General features: G+C 47.0%; 1 protein-coding gene across 9 annotated transcripts in view; it reads left to right on the plus strand.

The window, feature by feature from the left end:
• Positions 1–16,025, plus strand: part of MTMR1 (myotubularin related protein 1) — a 64,181-nt gene that overhangs the window by 45,305 nt on the left and 2,851 nt on the right. For all 9 annotated transcript variants that reach the window (XM_023249240.2, XM_023249237.2, XM_023249233.2 and 6 more), the window contains 3 exons: positions 2,092–2,184; positions 7,717–7,830; positions 11,484–11,660. In XM_023249240.2, coding sequence (XP_023105008.1) covers positions 2,092–2,184; positions 7,717–7,830; positions 11,484–11,660 — 384 coding nt within the window. The remainder of the gene's footprint in view (positions 1–2,091; positions 2,185–7,716; positions 7,831–11,483; positions 11,661–16,025) is intronic.

Raw genomic sequence — 16,025 nt, forward strand, 5'->3', positions numbered from 1 at the left:
TACTTACAGTGCCCTTGGCATCCCCCCCTCCATGTTCCCACTGCTTCTACTTATAATGTACCTCTGGCCAGCCGGAAAGCAGGCACCTCCTTCCATCCTTCATGGTTTATCTCAAATGACACCTCCCCCGTGACTGTGACTTTCCTTCCTTGTCCCCTCTCTACCCCATCCTACGTTGGCCACTTGTTCCTTTGTGGCCCCCGGATACCCATCACAGACTTGGAAACCCTTAGAACATTTTATTGCCCTTGTTATTTACAGGTCTTTCTCTCAACTAGACCATGAGGGAATTACTCATTTAGCACAAGTACTGCATCTCATTTGTCTTGGTGCGTCAGGTGTGTAGCCAAGAGCCTGGCCTCTACTGTACACCGTGAAACTTGCTGAAATTCCAAGGGGTAGGCAAGATGCCTTGCATCCACCATAGGAATTCAATAAATGCCTAGTAGAAGGATGAATCTTAAATTGTGAGCGGTCACGCCAAACTGTTCCCAAGGTGCCTTAAATACTGAAGAGCAGGCTCTACAAGTTATTTCTGTAAAGGAGAAGTGCAGAAATAAGGCAGTTGATGCAGCTGCTATGGAAAACAGTATGGCAGTTCCTCAAAAAAATTAAAAATACCGTATGATCCAGCAAATTCTGCTTTGGGGTATAGACCCAAAAGAAGTGAAAACAGAGACTCAGATATTTACACACCCATGTTTATAGCAGCATGACTCACGATAGTGCACGTGTAGAAGCAACCCAAGTGTCCGCCGACAGATGACCGCATGAACAGAATGTGGTCTGTCCATACAATGGAAGTAGTATTCAGCTTTAAAAAAGAAAGAATTTGACACCTTCTACAGCGCAGATGAACCTTGAGGACCTTCTGCTGAGTGAAAGAAGCCAGTCACAAAAGGACATCTGTATGATTCCACTCCTAAGAGGTCACCGAGTCACATTCATAGGGACAGAAAGTAGAATGGTTGGTGCCAGGAAGGAGGAGTTAGTGTTAATGGGGAAGAGTTTCAGATTGGGAAGACGGAAGAGTTCTGGAGATTGATGGTGGCGATGGTTGCACAGCAATGTGAATGTCCTTCATACAACACTGAGCTGTATGCTAAACGTGGTTGAGATGGTCAATTTGATGTCATGTGTGTTTCACCACAATTACAAACCAGTAGAAAAGAAAGACCATATGCTGTAACTGCGAGGCATGGATTTCCTTGTTTTTATGTCTTTCCTGCTGGCAGTTTCAGAGACCCAGTGTTTCTTGCACTTTCTCTATGCTGGTTGCATTGTATCTTCGTGATTTTTTTTTTTTTCTTTTCCTTTCTTATCCTTTGGTTACTTATCAGATTATTTGAGCGTTCTCTTAGAATGCTCATTCTGGAGCTGTTTTTTAACCTGACATTTTCAATGTTTTTGTCCTACTTATGTTTGGAATCCTCTTACCTTTTACTACGAATCTATTAATATGTTCAAAAAATACCACAAGGTGTGAAATATAACATTGGATGTCAAGTGTATCTCAAAATTGCAAACAGAATACAATACTGGACTTCCTTGAGCAAGGACTCCCCACCACCATTTCAAGTATGAGATTTGGGGGTTTTCTGAGTCCTGTAGAATTGGTTAAAGCTTGTAGATTATTATTTTGATTCTCACACTTCATGACATTTCTGAAAAATGGGAAAACCTGCTTTTACGCTTGTGGAGAGAATGGAGTCGTAATGCGCTTCATGAGCTGCTAATTGGTAGTCTCACAGTGACACTGTGCCCTTGTGGTGGTGGCTGGGCTTGACCCCATCATTTGGACTGAAAAGTTTACTGGCTATTTGCTTGTAACTTCTTGATCTCAACTACAGTAAAGTAAAATTATAAAACCGTCAACATGGGAAAATACAGTACACTGAAATTTTGTTTCCTAAGAGTAATGGAAGTCAGTTCAATACAGTGAACGTTGTTGAGTGCTTATTATGTGCCAAGAATTCTGTTAGGCCTTGGGACATACAAATGACACCTGATGCTTGCCACTAGGCAATTTTAAGTGACTTTATGGAGGAGTGTGGCCTGCATTAACATGCTTAACCTCTTATTTCTTTTCAGAGAGTGGGCCATGGCAATGACAACCACGCAGATGCTGACCGGTCCCCTATTTTTCTTCAGTTTATTGATTGTGTTTGGCAAATGACAAGACAGGTGAGTGATTTCAAGTATATTTCTGACCTTACAGTTTAAGATTATATAAACCTTCATGTTCATTCAAAATGAAGACATGTGTATGTATGTGAAAACAGGACCCCTTCCATTATTTAGCTCAGTTTGATTCTAATTCACTTAGAAGTATAAGCAGAAAATTAGAAATGATCAACTTCACCACAAAAGTTCCATTCCTTGTGCAACGGCTTTTGTCGGTCATCCTGTCTGCCAGCTGTGCTCCAGTCCTCCTGCTGCTCTTGTCCCCTTTCAGGGTGAGAGTTCCCTGCTGGCTGGGTACAGGAAGATTCAGCCAGGTGTTAGAAATGGGGATGTGACTGAACTGCCCATGAGGGGGGTGTTAGACCCGAAACTCAGGAATCTCCATACCTACTCCAGGCCACAGCATCCCCAGTGCAGAGTCGGTGAAGTAAAGGAGTGTCCAGGAAGTGATGACAGATAGGGAGTTGCTGGTGCTTAGTTACCGGGTGCCTAATTTCCAAACCCCAGTGCACGGAGCCCTGGGAAGCAAGCTGGCCACGCAGGTATCCTTCCCTGAGCTGGGTGGGTCCTGATGGCTTCGGCTTAAAGCATGGACTGCCATGAGGCATGTGCTATTTATTCCCTAGTCTCCAACATCCGAGCCCAAGTTTGGGGTCTTACCCTCATGACAGGAGATCAAGCCAGAGAGAGGAACTGAGATAGAGTGACCTATAGAGAGGGGTGAGGAGAAAGCAAGCCAGAGACACACAGATACACTTGCAGAGACACACGCAGACAGAAAGAGACAGATACAGACACAGAGGAAGAGACAAAGAGTCGCAGACGCAAAGGGACCAACACAGAGAGAATAAGAGGTCAGGAGTCCTCCCAGTGCCTGTGTGGGGAAGGAGTCCAAGGGTGGAGAACCATGGCCTGGACCCTCTCCTTCCTGTTGGCCCAGAGGTCTGGCCTTAGCTGCTTTAGTCATGTGAAGGGGGCCAGCCGGAAAGACTGCGGGCGACCTCTAGTGACTCCACCAGCAGCCACGGTGCTCGTGACTGAGATTCCTGACCACATCAGCACCAACACCTTAGGGTCTTTTTAAAGGACCTCTGCCTCCCTGAGCCCGGAGAGTGCCTGATGTACCACCGTCTGTGAAATCTCTCACCGTGAGCCTCTGTACCGATGTGGGGGGATGTTGGGGGCAGGAGAGAACCACCACGCTGCTGATGCTGCCCCGCTCTGCCTCAGCCTGGACTGCTCGTGGCAGCGATTCCTCGAGGGCCATCTAGGGCACCCCAACCTCACTCTCCACCTGAGGGCTTACTGTCAGCACCTGGAAACTTGTCAAGATGCACATGCTTCGGCCCTGCCCCTGCAGACCCTTCCTCCCGTGGTCCTAGGGGGAAGCCCAGGTGTGTGTGGTTCTGCAAAGTTCCCCAGGTGGTTCTGTGGTACCAGTGAGGTAGAAGGCCAGCATCCAGGCAGGGAGCTCCGTCCTAGTCCAGTCCTGTGGCTAGTAGCCTCAGCTTCCCTTGGGGACTTAGAGATGAAAACTCACATGGCACTGGACGTGGTGGTTTTCTTAAAATGCAGATTCTGATTTGTGAGTTTGGGCCCCGAAGCCTGAGAGTCTGCATTTCCCACAGATCTCCCCCAGTAGCAAGGATCTAGAGAGAGTGGCATACTTTCAGAAACAAGAAAGAAAAGAGGTGCCTGGGTGGCTCAATCGCTTAAGTGTCTGACTTCAGCTCAGGTCATGATCTCATGGTTTGTGAGTTTGAGCCCCACATCAGTCAGTGGAGAGCCTGCTTGGGATTCTCTCTCTCCCCCCCCCTCCCCATTTGCGTGTGAGTGCATGTGTGTGCTCTCTTTCAAAAATAAAAGAAACTTAATAAAAAAGGAAGGGGGTGGTGGGTAGGTTCTAATCAGCGAGAGGAGATCTCACAGAATGTGAGTCCTCAGGCCTGCACTTAGAACTTCCTCTTACTTTTAGGCCCACTTCCCCAAGCTGATGGGGATCTTCAGTTAGCTGAGTGCGAGGTCACAACTGGTTCAGAGCAGCCAGTTGGAGGGAAGACCCGGTGAGGGGGGGGCGGGTCTCAGAGAGAGGTAGGCACCGACATCGACAGGATGAGTGACAGTTGACAGTGAACACATACTCAGAAAGCCGGGAGACTGGCCAGAGGTCTTATTGTAATGTAGCACCATGAACTTCTTGCTGTTTGTATTAATTGATTGAGCTGGTAACAAAATTAAATGATGGTTACATTCAGGTCAAAACAAAAAAGTATAAAATGCCTTTTAGAAAAATCACATTAAAAGGTTGAACACAAAAAATAATTCTGATGTTAAGTAGCTTCTCCCTCCCAAATGCCTAGGGGTGCGTGCATGTGTGTGTGTGTGATATCCTCAAACTGACTTCCATTCTCAATACTGCTTAGTGCCTATTTTCATGTCCAATCTATATATTTTTTGTGCTGTTTATTGGATTTTAAGAAAACAAGGGGTGTAGATTAGATTTCAGATGCCTCTCAGCTCTAAGATTCTGTCCGTGAAATGCGTATAATTAATGTCTCTTAAAACAATGTTGTTAATGCAATAGAAGAAGAAATATCACTGCTTAGTCTATCAGTTAAGTCACAAGTGGATGAGACATGTAGCTTGTTAGAAAAGATGCATTAATGTAATAAGATTAATTTATTTGGAGGTTGCCTACTGCTAAATCAAGGAAGCTTAAATCCTCATGAAATTGTTAGAAATCTCAGGATAAAATGAACTAGCCTGTGTACACAAATTGATAGAAAAGGATATAAGGGCAGAGTAATTGAGGGGACTCTTCAGAAAAGAGTCTCCAACCTTCTACAATAGCCATAGTTTAATGGACTCTCTACCCTTCTCAAGAGGTGTAGAATTTCATTATGGATTTCTATGGAGTTTTTGAGACCATACGTTTTAGGTATATGGTATAGTTTCTGCGACAACAGGCCAAAACAAAATCGGAGTCATGACATTTAATCTTTTATTTTTATTACTCTAGTTGTTGCTACTTCCTCTAAATGAAATATTTTTGGAGCTGAGCGTAAGGCCACAATGCCATTTGAAGGTGAATAGCAGTCCTGACGGAACATGAGCAGAGCTCTTGCGTTCTGGTTTTGCAGGGGCTGATGGCCTTAGGCAGAGTCCCACCCACTCTGACCTCCCCTACCTGGTACCCACTTGGCCACAATAAGGCTTGTAGTCAGTGGTACTAGAATACATCCAGCCAAGCTCCCAGATTCAGAACGAGCGCTCAGGGTTAGGAATAAAGACTCATTTGACTTAAAAAAAAAAAAAAGTGCCCATAGAAGCTTTGCTGTCCTGCTAATAAACATATAATTTAAATGTTTGAAAATCTATATCTTCCATTACTATCCTTGATTTAATAAAGCTCCAATGTACATAAATGTTATATATTTGCTTTAAATTCATAAATTTTGTGGTGCCAATAATTTATGCATAGAGCGTAACTAAACCACATAGAAAAATGCTGGGAAAAGTGGACAGGATGTACTTGGCCTTTTAAAAGATAGCTATTTGATGGGGCACCTGGGTGGCTCACTCGGTTGAGCATCTGACTTCAGCTCAGGTCATGATCTCACGGTTCGTGGGTTTGAGCCCTGTGTCGAGCTCTGTGCTGACAGCTCGGAGCCTGGAGCCTGTTTCAGATTCTGTGTGTCCCTCTCTCTCTGCTCCTCCCCTGCTCACATGCTTTCTCTCTCACAAAAATAAAGATTAAAAAAAAAAAAAAAGATAGCCATTTGCTGGGTGCCAGGGTAGCTCGATTGAGCATCCAACTTTGGCTCAGGTCATGATCTTCTGGTTCATGAGTTCAAGCCTTATATCAGGCTTGCTGCCGTCAGCACAGAGCCTGCTTTGGATCCTCTGTCCCCCTCTCTCTCTCTGCCCCTCTCCCACTCATACTGTCTCTCAACAATAAGTAAAACATTTTAAAAAAATTATTAAAAGATAGCCATTTGGAATGTGAGGCCATTGTCAGAGTTGCAAGTTAAAGGCTCAGATTAATCAGTAGCTTTCTTTAGCATTTTGGCCAGATTTAGTTGATTTAGTTCATCTAAGAACAAGAGTGCTGGTAAGAACAACCACCATAGCTAGTTTCCAGAGGTTTCTAAAGAAGCAGTATTCTGATGGGGCTCCTCAGAAGACAGTTGTATGTTTCTATGGGAACAATCCTTAGGATGGAGAGAGAGGCACATCTGAATCCAAGATAGCTGAGCAGAATTCCACAAGTTGGCTAATGTAATAAACAGCCTGGTGAGGAAGGGAACAATTTCAGGTAGAGCGTGGATAGTCCTGGATTGGCCATTATTTCTAATCGGGAAGCTTGTCCCTATCCTCGTAAAGTAATAAGGCTATCGGCAACCCTGGTCATCTCTCTAGAGATGACAGGATTTCATGATCGTGTGCAAATGTCACTCTGATTGGGGAATGGTTTGATACTGTAAACTGAGTTAAATAAAAACATGCTGGGTAGTTCTGTTTGGTTTAGTTCTAATTGGCTCTGCATCATTCAGCATGTAATGAATATTTCACTATGTTTACTGGCACATGGGAGGCAGCCAGTACTTGCCTGCCGCTAGGATCATCATCATTATCATTAATCATTATTGTCATTTCCAGACCATCTCCTCACGGCTACTAAATGACACCTACTGGCTAGGATGTCCCAAAAATGGTAAAGTCTTTGTTGGAATTTGGCAAAACCCCATTAAGAATGACCTAAAACGATAATTGAGATGATTATGTCATTTTCTTATTCTGTTAATATGATGAATTACAGTAATTATTATTTTTTTTAACCTTGATCTTCAAATGTTAAGCCAGCCTTGCATTCCTGAGACAAACCCTGCCGGGTCATGTTGTGCTACCCTTTGTATATGTTGCCGGGGGTCAGTTTATTTATACGTTAGGAAGGATCACGGGGATGAATGTTCCTGGAGTTGTCTCTGTGGGAAGGTTATTAACGATGAGTAGTAGAGAATAGATTTTGTTTCTTCGTGAATCACTTTTGGTATATGCTGTGCCCGGGAACCCACCTCCCTTCTCTGTGACTCCGAATGTACTCCAGGTAGAAAGCTGGGACGGGAGTTGGACTTGACTCGTCTTTTTCCCTTTGGTGCTGGGGGTGGGGTCATGGCCTCCTGCTGCCTGTTGCCAGTGTCTGAAAACAGCCGCTTCATGTATTCTATACAGTTTTCTAGTGCTTTCTGGCAGAAGGGGGACTGTGGGCTGTGTTCTACCAGCATGACAAGAAGTGGAAGCTGCACGATGCTTATTCAGGCATTGAAAAGTACAGTTTTTGTTACTTCAGGTTGTTTCTCAGCCAGATCTATAAGCTTGGACTTGAAACTATAGGAAGTTAAATTCTACACGGGCTCAGTCTTCCTTTTAATCTTGGACTGTATTCCGAGTTGTACTTTAGCGGTCTTGCACAGACAACTAGTACCACTATGTTTTAGAAATTGAACTTTAAACCTTCTTTCTCCATTTAAGTTTCCTTCAGCATTCGAGTTCAATGAACTGTTCTTGATCACGATTTTGGATCACCTCTACAGCTGTCTCTTTGGGACCTTTTTGTGCAACTGTGAACAGCAGCGACTCAAAGAGGTAAGTGTCTATTGCTTTCCCAATTACTCGGGTGCCTTTCCCATGAGGTGCCACTGTAAAAGGGGGACTGGGTGGAGAGGGGACTTGGGTCTAGTCCTGCTGCCGTGCGTAAATGGAGAGATTACATTAGATGCCCTTCCAGGCCTCAGCAGCCCCAGTGCATGTGTTTAATCTTCCAGGTGGCCTGACACGAGCCTCTTACTGTGTGGGTGCTGGGGGCTGGGGCCTAGCAAGCCCATAGCTCTCTGACGTCTTTCAGTTCTTGTAGGTTTAGTTCTAAACCCTGGACCCCCTGAATCCCAAGCTCATGTACTTTCTATTTTCTACTGCACTAACTCCAAAATGATGTGATTCTGCCCTTCGTTCTCCAGGCCGTTGGGCACAAAGGTACTTGGAGGCCTAGGAAGGTGAAGTCTGTAGATGAGCCCAGAACTTCCCTTGAGGAGCAAGCCAGACTCTCTTTTCCATCAGGTTCATAATGAAGCAGCTGCCGGGCTTCTGAGTTCTATTTCCCCTCTTTCCTCTTTGGAATAAGAGAAAGAAATGGTCAAAAGTGAGGAAGCATTAGGCAAAGGCACCTTAGAGTGTCCTCTGGTTAACAGAAAAGGGCCAATGCCTGTGGGCTAAGTACATTAGAACATTGTCAAATTTCAGGGAAAATAGTGGGTTGCTAGCACCCACCTCCCTCTGCAGCTTCCCCACAGCTGTCACCCCTCATTCCTTGCCTGCACCCCACTCAGTCTCCTCCCTTTAGCCCTTCTCTCAGCTGGGAGCCTGCCTGGGCCCAGTCCCTGGTCGTCTTCTTCCCCAAACTCTGTCCTCTGTCTAGGTCGCTGTCTGTCTCCTCTCAGGATCTAAATGCCATTCTCTTCTTCCCTCTGCCCTTCTACATGTCCCTAAAGGGCACCCCTGCTCCTTGAGATGCACAGGAGCCACCTTTGCCTCCTCCCTCATCCTGCCCCCAGCTGCCACAGCTGGTCCCCCCTTGTCACTGCCCCACAGCCTAGTGCAAGCCCCCACGGTCTCGCGGCCAGACTAAGGCAGCTGCTGGGAAATGTGCTTCAGTCATTCCTGACCTCCAGCAACCAGGGCCGCATTCCCTGACTCTAGTCCCATCCTGAGCCTCTCCCCTGCTTGAAACCTCCCTGTGGCTTCTGTCGTGATCCCGGTAAGATCCACATTCCTGTGGGCCCAGGGTGATAGAGACCTGTTAACCTCTTAAAAAAAAGAAAAAAATTTAGAGCAAGCTTCATGGTATTTGACTTCTGTCTCAATAAAGCTATTTTTAAAATATGAACAGAAAAATGAAGTTCATATGTAGAATTTAAACACTTACGGTCTTCTCTTTTGTTTTAACCAAATATCCTCTTTAAAAACTCAGCTCTCTTGAGATGGAATTTACATACTATACAATTCACCCTTTTAAAGTGTACAGTTTAATGGTCCTTAGTATATTCAGAGTGTGCAGCCATCCCCACCATCTAATTTCCTAAACCACATAAACTTTTCATCACCCCAGAAAGAAACCCCATTCCCATTAGTAGTCACTCCCCGTCCCTCCCTCCCCCAGCCCCTGGCAGGCAATGATCTGCTTTCAATCTGTATGGATTCGCCTGTTCTGGACATTCCATGTGAATGGAATCAAACAGTATTTCTCCTCCTGTGACTCGCTTCTTTCACTAAGCTTAATGTCGTCAAGGTTCATCTGAGTCTTAGCAGGCGTTGGTACTTTGTTCCTTTCTTATGGCTCAGTAATACCCGCGGTGTGGAGACACCACACTTTGTTCATCTAAGTCATCCGCAGATGGACTTCTGGTTGTTTCCACTTCGGGCTCTTACAAATAATGCTGCTGGGAACATTCAAATGTGCAAGGTTTCATGTGGACCTATGCTTTCATTTTTCTGGTATGTACCTAGGAGTAAAATTGCCGAGTCCTATAGCAAGTGTATGTTTAACCCAGAGACTGTTCTCCAAAGCAGTTGCAGTATTTTACATTGTCCCCAACAATGTCTGAGGGACCCAGTTTCCTCACATCCTTGTAGATGTTTGTTGTTGTGTATCTTTTTTATTCTAGTCATCCCAGTGGGTATGAAGGAGTAGCTCATTGTGAGTTTTGATGTACCTTTCCCAATTAACCAATGGTATTGTGAGCACATTTTCATGTGTTTATTGGCCATCTGTTTATCTTCTGTGGACAAATGTTTATTCAGATCCTTTGCCCAGTTTTTAGTTGGGTTTTCTTTATTAGGGACTGGTAAGAGTTCCCGATGAATTCTTGATATATACAAGTCCCTTATCAGATACATGGTTTGCAAACATCATCTCCCATTCTGTGCATTTTCTTTTTGCCTTCTTGGTGGTCTCCTTTGAAACACAAGTCTTTACTTTTCATGAGGTCCACTTTATTTTCTTTTCTTGCTTGTGCTTTTGGGGTCATGTGCAAAAGCCGTTGCCTAACTCAAGGTCATGAAGATTTGAGCCTGTGTTTCCTTCTAAGACTTTTATGGTTTTAGCTCTCACATTTAGGTCTGTGATCCATCTTGGAGTTCCTTTTTGTGTACGATGTGTGGGAAGGGTCCAACTTCATTCTTTTGCACGTGGCTAACCTGTCATTCACATGCTGCTGATGAAAAGATTCTCTTTCCCCCATTGAACTGTTTCAGTGCCCTTGTTGGAATTCAGTTGGCGGTATATGTGAGGGCTTATTTCTGTACTGTCTGTTCTCTTCCATCGATTCCACACATCTATCCATCCTAGGCCAGCACCACCGTATGGATTACTGTGACTTTGTAGTAACTTTTGAAATTGGGAAGTGTGAGACCTCCACGCTTGTTCCTTTTTCAAGAATGTTTTGGCCATTCAGGGTCCTGTGAATTATTGCTGGCGTTTCTCTTATAAATACAAAATATAAAATATGAAAAGGTCCTGACGGAATTTTCTATGTCTAGATAGCCTGTAAGGAAGTCAGCTGGCTTTTGCGGTTTTCTGATTTTGACTTTGTCACTGTGTTCAATCCATGTTCCATGTTTACCTGCCTTCCTGTGCCTGTAGGTTTTCATTCACATGAGCAATGCCAATAGTTCCAGCATTTGTATTCAGGGAATTCGAAGGTCGGGAGGTGGGGAGATATAATTTAATGATATATTTACTTCTCTATGCAAGGTTTCCCCGGCCTGCCACTCTGACAGGTTTTTCCCCAGATGTCCATCCATGATTTTCCAGTGAAAGGAATCTTATCTGTGAATTCTACCCCAACCCTCAATATTAAGAGTCACAAAAGCAAACTGCAAACTGGAAATAAAAAATGTATTTGTTATCGATGGGCCCCATCATCCTGTTGTTGCTAGAAAATTCTCATCATCCTGTGGTTGCTAGAAAGTTCTCGTTTTGCCTTCTACACACACAGTCCCCAGATGTTCCTCAGCTCAGCAATATGTTTTTCCAGGACAGTAACTAGTATGCGTTTTCATGTCCTCCCCTGCGTGAGGTGACGCCATAGCACTAAGGATGGGGCTGGGGCTTAGTAAATGTTCTACGCTTTTTCAGTGTCTGAACTCCTTTTATTCAAGTCTTTTTCTCTGCAATACAGATTCTTGAGAATCTGAAAAAAAAAAGGTGAATTTATTTCAATATATTCCTTTTTTTTTTTCAGGATGTATATACGAAGACTATATCTTTATGGTCGTATGTCAATAGCCAGCTCGAAGAATTTTCGAATCCTTTCTTTGTGAATTATGAAAACCATGTCTTATATCCCGTTGCTAGTCTGAGTCATCTGGAACTATGGGTAAACTATTATGTGCGATGGAACCCACGAATGAGACCTCAGGTATCTTTTTGTTCTTCGCAAAAGAGTGTATCTTTCTGAGCACAGATGGTGGTTTAGAAATGAGTTCATGCTAGGGATGGACATGCTCTACTTCTGCCCTCGCCTCTCAGGGTTCAGTCCTCTGCGTTCATGTTCTAGCAGCTTTCCTTCCTTCCTTCCTTCCTTTCCTTTCTTTTCTTTTCTTTTCTTTTCTTTTCTTTTCTTTTCTTTTCTTTTCTTTTCTTTCTTTTTCTTTTCTTTTTCCTTCCTTCCTTCCTTCCTTCCTTCCTTCCTTCCTTCCTTTCCTTTCCTTTCCTTTCCTTTCCTTTCTTTCTTTCCTTCTTTCTTTCCTTTCTCTCTCTCTCTCCCCTTCCTCCGTCTCCTTCTTTTCTTTCTTTCTTGAAGTTTATTTATTTTAGAGGGAGCAGGGAAGGGGGAGAGAGAGAGAGAATCCCTAGCAGGCTCGGCACTGTCAGCACAGAGCCCGATGTGGGGCTTGAACTTATAAACTGTGAGACCAGGACCTGAGCTGAGGTGGACGCTTAATCGACTGAGCCACCCACGTGCCTCTAGCAGCTTCTTTTCATACACCAACCCAGATGCCGTTTGCTGGCTTAGAGTTAAACATCTTAGCACCTCTGTCTTTGCTAAAGGTGTATGGATGAAGTAATATTGGTTACTGTGTTGGACTCTTAGTCTCTCCAGTGACTTGGTGAGTTTGTAGACGCTGGTAGCAAAAGAGAAAAAGACCACGTGCTGAGTTGCAGGTAGGCAACCCTTGAAGAAGGGGTAGTCTCCCCCTCCCTGCCACACTCTCACTATAACATTTCCTGAGACTGAAACAAATAGCAGAACGATGCACGGCAGGACCAGGCAGCCGAGCTGTGTTTGCCCTTGGCGTCCAGTGGCTAAGCCCGGGCTGTGGTTCAGGCACCACCAGTTAGGGTTCCCAAGGTGCTCCCCCAAGCCTGTGCCCTGTTGGTCCTGCCCTGCCCTCTCCCGTCCATGCAGGTGGCATGTCGGTGGCTGGGTGCCGTCGATGGTAGTTGGTGGGTACAGCAATGGAGGCAGCTGTGTGGGGGACAGAGGACCTTCTGTGGGGTCAGAGGACCTTCTACTGAGGGTCTTTGTAGGTTGAGTATTCTTTGGGTTTCCTGGCAGCCTGCCAGGAGCGGGTTTCTGGGGCCTCGTTTAACACCATCGCTTCTGTCCTCCTCAGTAGTTCGTTCTTGCTCAGTGCCTTCGCCATCTACTCAGGAGTGTTTTTGGCTGTCTGTTCGCACGGGCTGCCATTAACCAAGTACTACACACGGGGGCGCTTACGCAGTGGAGACGCATCCTCTCCCAGTCCTAGAGATGGGAAGCCTGGAGGTCAGGGCGCTGACTAGATGGCTTGCTTCTGAGTGTGCTGTGAGGGAAGAGTCTGTTCCGGGCTTCACTTCATAGCTTGTGGCTGGCTGTCTCCCCCCTGCCTTCACATTGTCTTCCTTTTATGTGTGCGTCTGTGTCCACGTTTCCCCTTTTTATAAGGACACCAGTTGTATTGGGGCAGGGCCTCATCTGATGACTGCATCGTAAGCTGATTACCTGTGCAAAGACCTGTCTCCACATACGGTCACGCTCTGTGGGACTGGGGGTACAACGTCTACATAGGAACTTGGCGTGGCCAGTTAACCCATAACTGCCCCCAAGTCCCACTAACCATGGAGAATACCCGACTCTTTGTTTCACTTTCTAGTCGCCGGGTGCCTGAACCTTGGAGGGACCATCACTTTGGTAACGTTCCCTCCCCGATGGAAAACTCCCTCACTGTAGGTTTAGCTCCAGGAAGTGGCTGCGTGTGCACAGTGCTTCTCCCCTCCTGACCTGTTCTGCTCCCAGCAGCACCGCCCCAGCTGCTCCCCACTTGCCTCTTTCCCTGTTTCTGGCTGCTTTCCAGTCCATCAAACTTCACCTATGAAAGCTCTTTCCTCCTCTAGACCCTCTGAGTTGGCTCTGGACCATTTTCCAGAACACCGTGGTCAGGGCCTGCCCAGCCCAGTACTTGTCTTTCTCTCGGAGCAGGCCCTGCACCCAGGCCTCAAGTTCCCCTCTTCCCCCTGGTCTGAGGGACTCCATGTCCCTGTAGGTGGCCTGTTAACCCCCGTCCCCAACTCTGGAAATGCTCTGCTTCAGCCTGGCACCGTGCCAAGAGCTGGTCCTCTGAAAACCTTCTTTAGGAAACCTTCCCTGATTGAAACTTCCCTCCGTTTACTGTAAGAAGACCTACCTGTTGTCCTTGTGTACCAGGCAAATTTCTACCCAGGAGTAAGGGGCCATTAGCCACTTCCTGTGTTATGGCACTGAGTATTTCCTCTGCTCTTTTCTCCATAAAACAAACATTATACATACAGTCAAGTTCTTTGGTCAGTGGTTAGTGTTTTAAATACAGGTTTTCAATTTTATTTGTGGCCGGTGGGCCATCAGTAACTAATTTCAAATGTTTTATGCTTTTGCCTATGCTGATAGTGTCCATCCTGTTAGCTCTGTGGCATCTATAAAGAGTGCCGTGGAGCTAGCTGACCATTGCCCATGGCCTCCAGAAAGCCTCCTCATAAGCATGGTCCCCGAATCCTTCTCTCTTCCCTCTTCTGAGTGACCCATACCTCCTGCGACTCCCCATTCCCTAGTCACGTGGCCAAAGTTGGCCACATGATGGCCCACTGGGCACGGGACTGGCTTCCCGTGGCCACCCGATGGCTCTGGCTCTCCGTGCCTTCTACCTCCCTGGCCCCCACTGTCCCATCATCTAAGCTCCAGATTACGTCCATCGGACTATGGTGACAGCTTATTTCTATTTGTATCTCAGACTTTGTGTTCTGCAAGGGTAGGCCTCTGCCATAATTGCTTGTTATTAGATTGAATCCTCCCCCAAATGAGAGCCACATGTGAGAGAGAAAATGAGTGCGGGCCCAGAAGCATCCGGGAGCCAGAGGTGGCCAGCCCCGTCAGCAGCTTCTGTGGTGGCTCACAGCTGAGACAGTCTTGAGTGCAGGTGCACTGCCCTCCTTTCATGGGGGCCAGCTTCCAGAACTACACTTCTTTCCGACCTTTGCTGCTTTATTTTGGAATGCCAGACCAGGGGGCCCCTTAAGCACTTCTTTCCAGTTGCTCGAGTCCATTTTCCTTAAGAACCCAGGCCAGCATCTGCCTTCCTGCAGCTCTCTCCTAACTGGCATGTGCTTCTGTCCTCCTCAGGCCCTTTGCTGAGTCCTTTCCTGGGTGGTTCTAGTTCGTGTGTCATAGCAACAAGGATGAGGGGCTGTAGTGTAGAGTGGAGGGAAGTCCCTTCTGTGAAATCACTCAGGGAGGGTTACCAGATCATATTCTTGGTGACACAAAGGACAGGTGGTCAGGGGGCTACCTTGAACACACAGGCACTGCTGCTGGAATGAAGGGTGTCCCGTGGGCCCCCGCTCTTGCTGTGGCGGCACTAGCTCCCACGTGGTCTCTCAAACCCTGCGAGCCGCAGGACGCCTTCCTTCCCGACCACGCTCAGGTCCTTACACGTGTGAGCAGTCAGTTTCATCGTGGCCATCACAATAGTGACGGGAACTGGAGCCCTCGCTGCTCTAAGTCCAGACCCTCTGGTGGGCCTCTGGGCGCCGGGGGATGCTGATGACCTCCTGCCGGGCAGAGGGAAGGGCCAGAGGAGCCGTGGCTTGTCACGTTCTCGCCACCTGGCACATGTAGTTACAGAAGGGAAGGGTGCCCACCGGCCAGGGCCAAAGTCCCTCCTAGCAGTGGCTCGATGCCTCTTGTGGGTGGGGTCCCGAGCTTTGCCGAGACCTCGTGTGAGCAGGAGCACGAGTGTGAAATGGGTCCCTCCAAAGCTGGCCTGCGGCTCTCCGTGCTTCCCTTGCACCATGCAGTATGGAAGGGAGAACGGAAGGTGTCCTGAATGCGGCTGGCACGGAGGCATGTTGGGGAGCAGGCAGGGCCCAGGGGGGCATCAGAGGCCAGAAAGGTGGACAGGCCAGGCTGCCACAGGGTTCGTGGGACAAGCTTGTCGTGGTACTAGGCACATGGAACTTAGGGGGCGGGGAGGGCTGTGGCAAAGGGATCGGTGAGAAGGCTGCTGTCAGTGTGATGGGTGGGGATGGGGAGCAGGCTGGGGAGGAGGGGCAGGGGACTAGCCTATTTGGCCCCTTTTCTCTGAGGAGGAGGGGGCTAGATTGGCTGCCCTGAGAGTAGCTCCCTGGGCATCCGTCAGAAGATGGCTGGGTGGGGAGGAGGGCCAGGCGTCTGTCTCGTTTCCTTTGGGGCCCTCTTGGCTCGTGGCTGACGCGCTCTAGCACCCACTGAGTGAGGTCCCCAGCTGGGCATTTTCTCAGTGAGCATGCGTCA

This window comes from Felis catus, chromosome X (assembly GCF_018350175.1).
Source record: "Felis catus isolate Fca126 chromosome X, F.catus_Fca126_mat1.0, whole genome shotgun sequence".
Taxonomy (NCBI): domain Eukaryota; kingdom Metazoa; phylum Chordata; class Mammalia; order Carnivora; family Felidae; genus Felis; species Felis catus.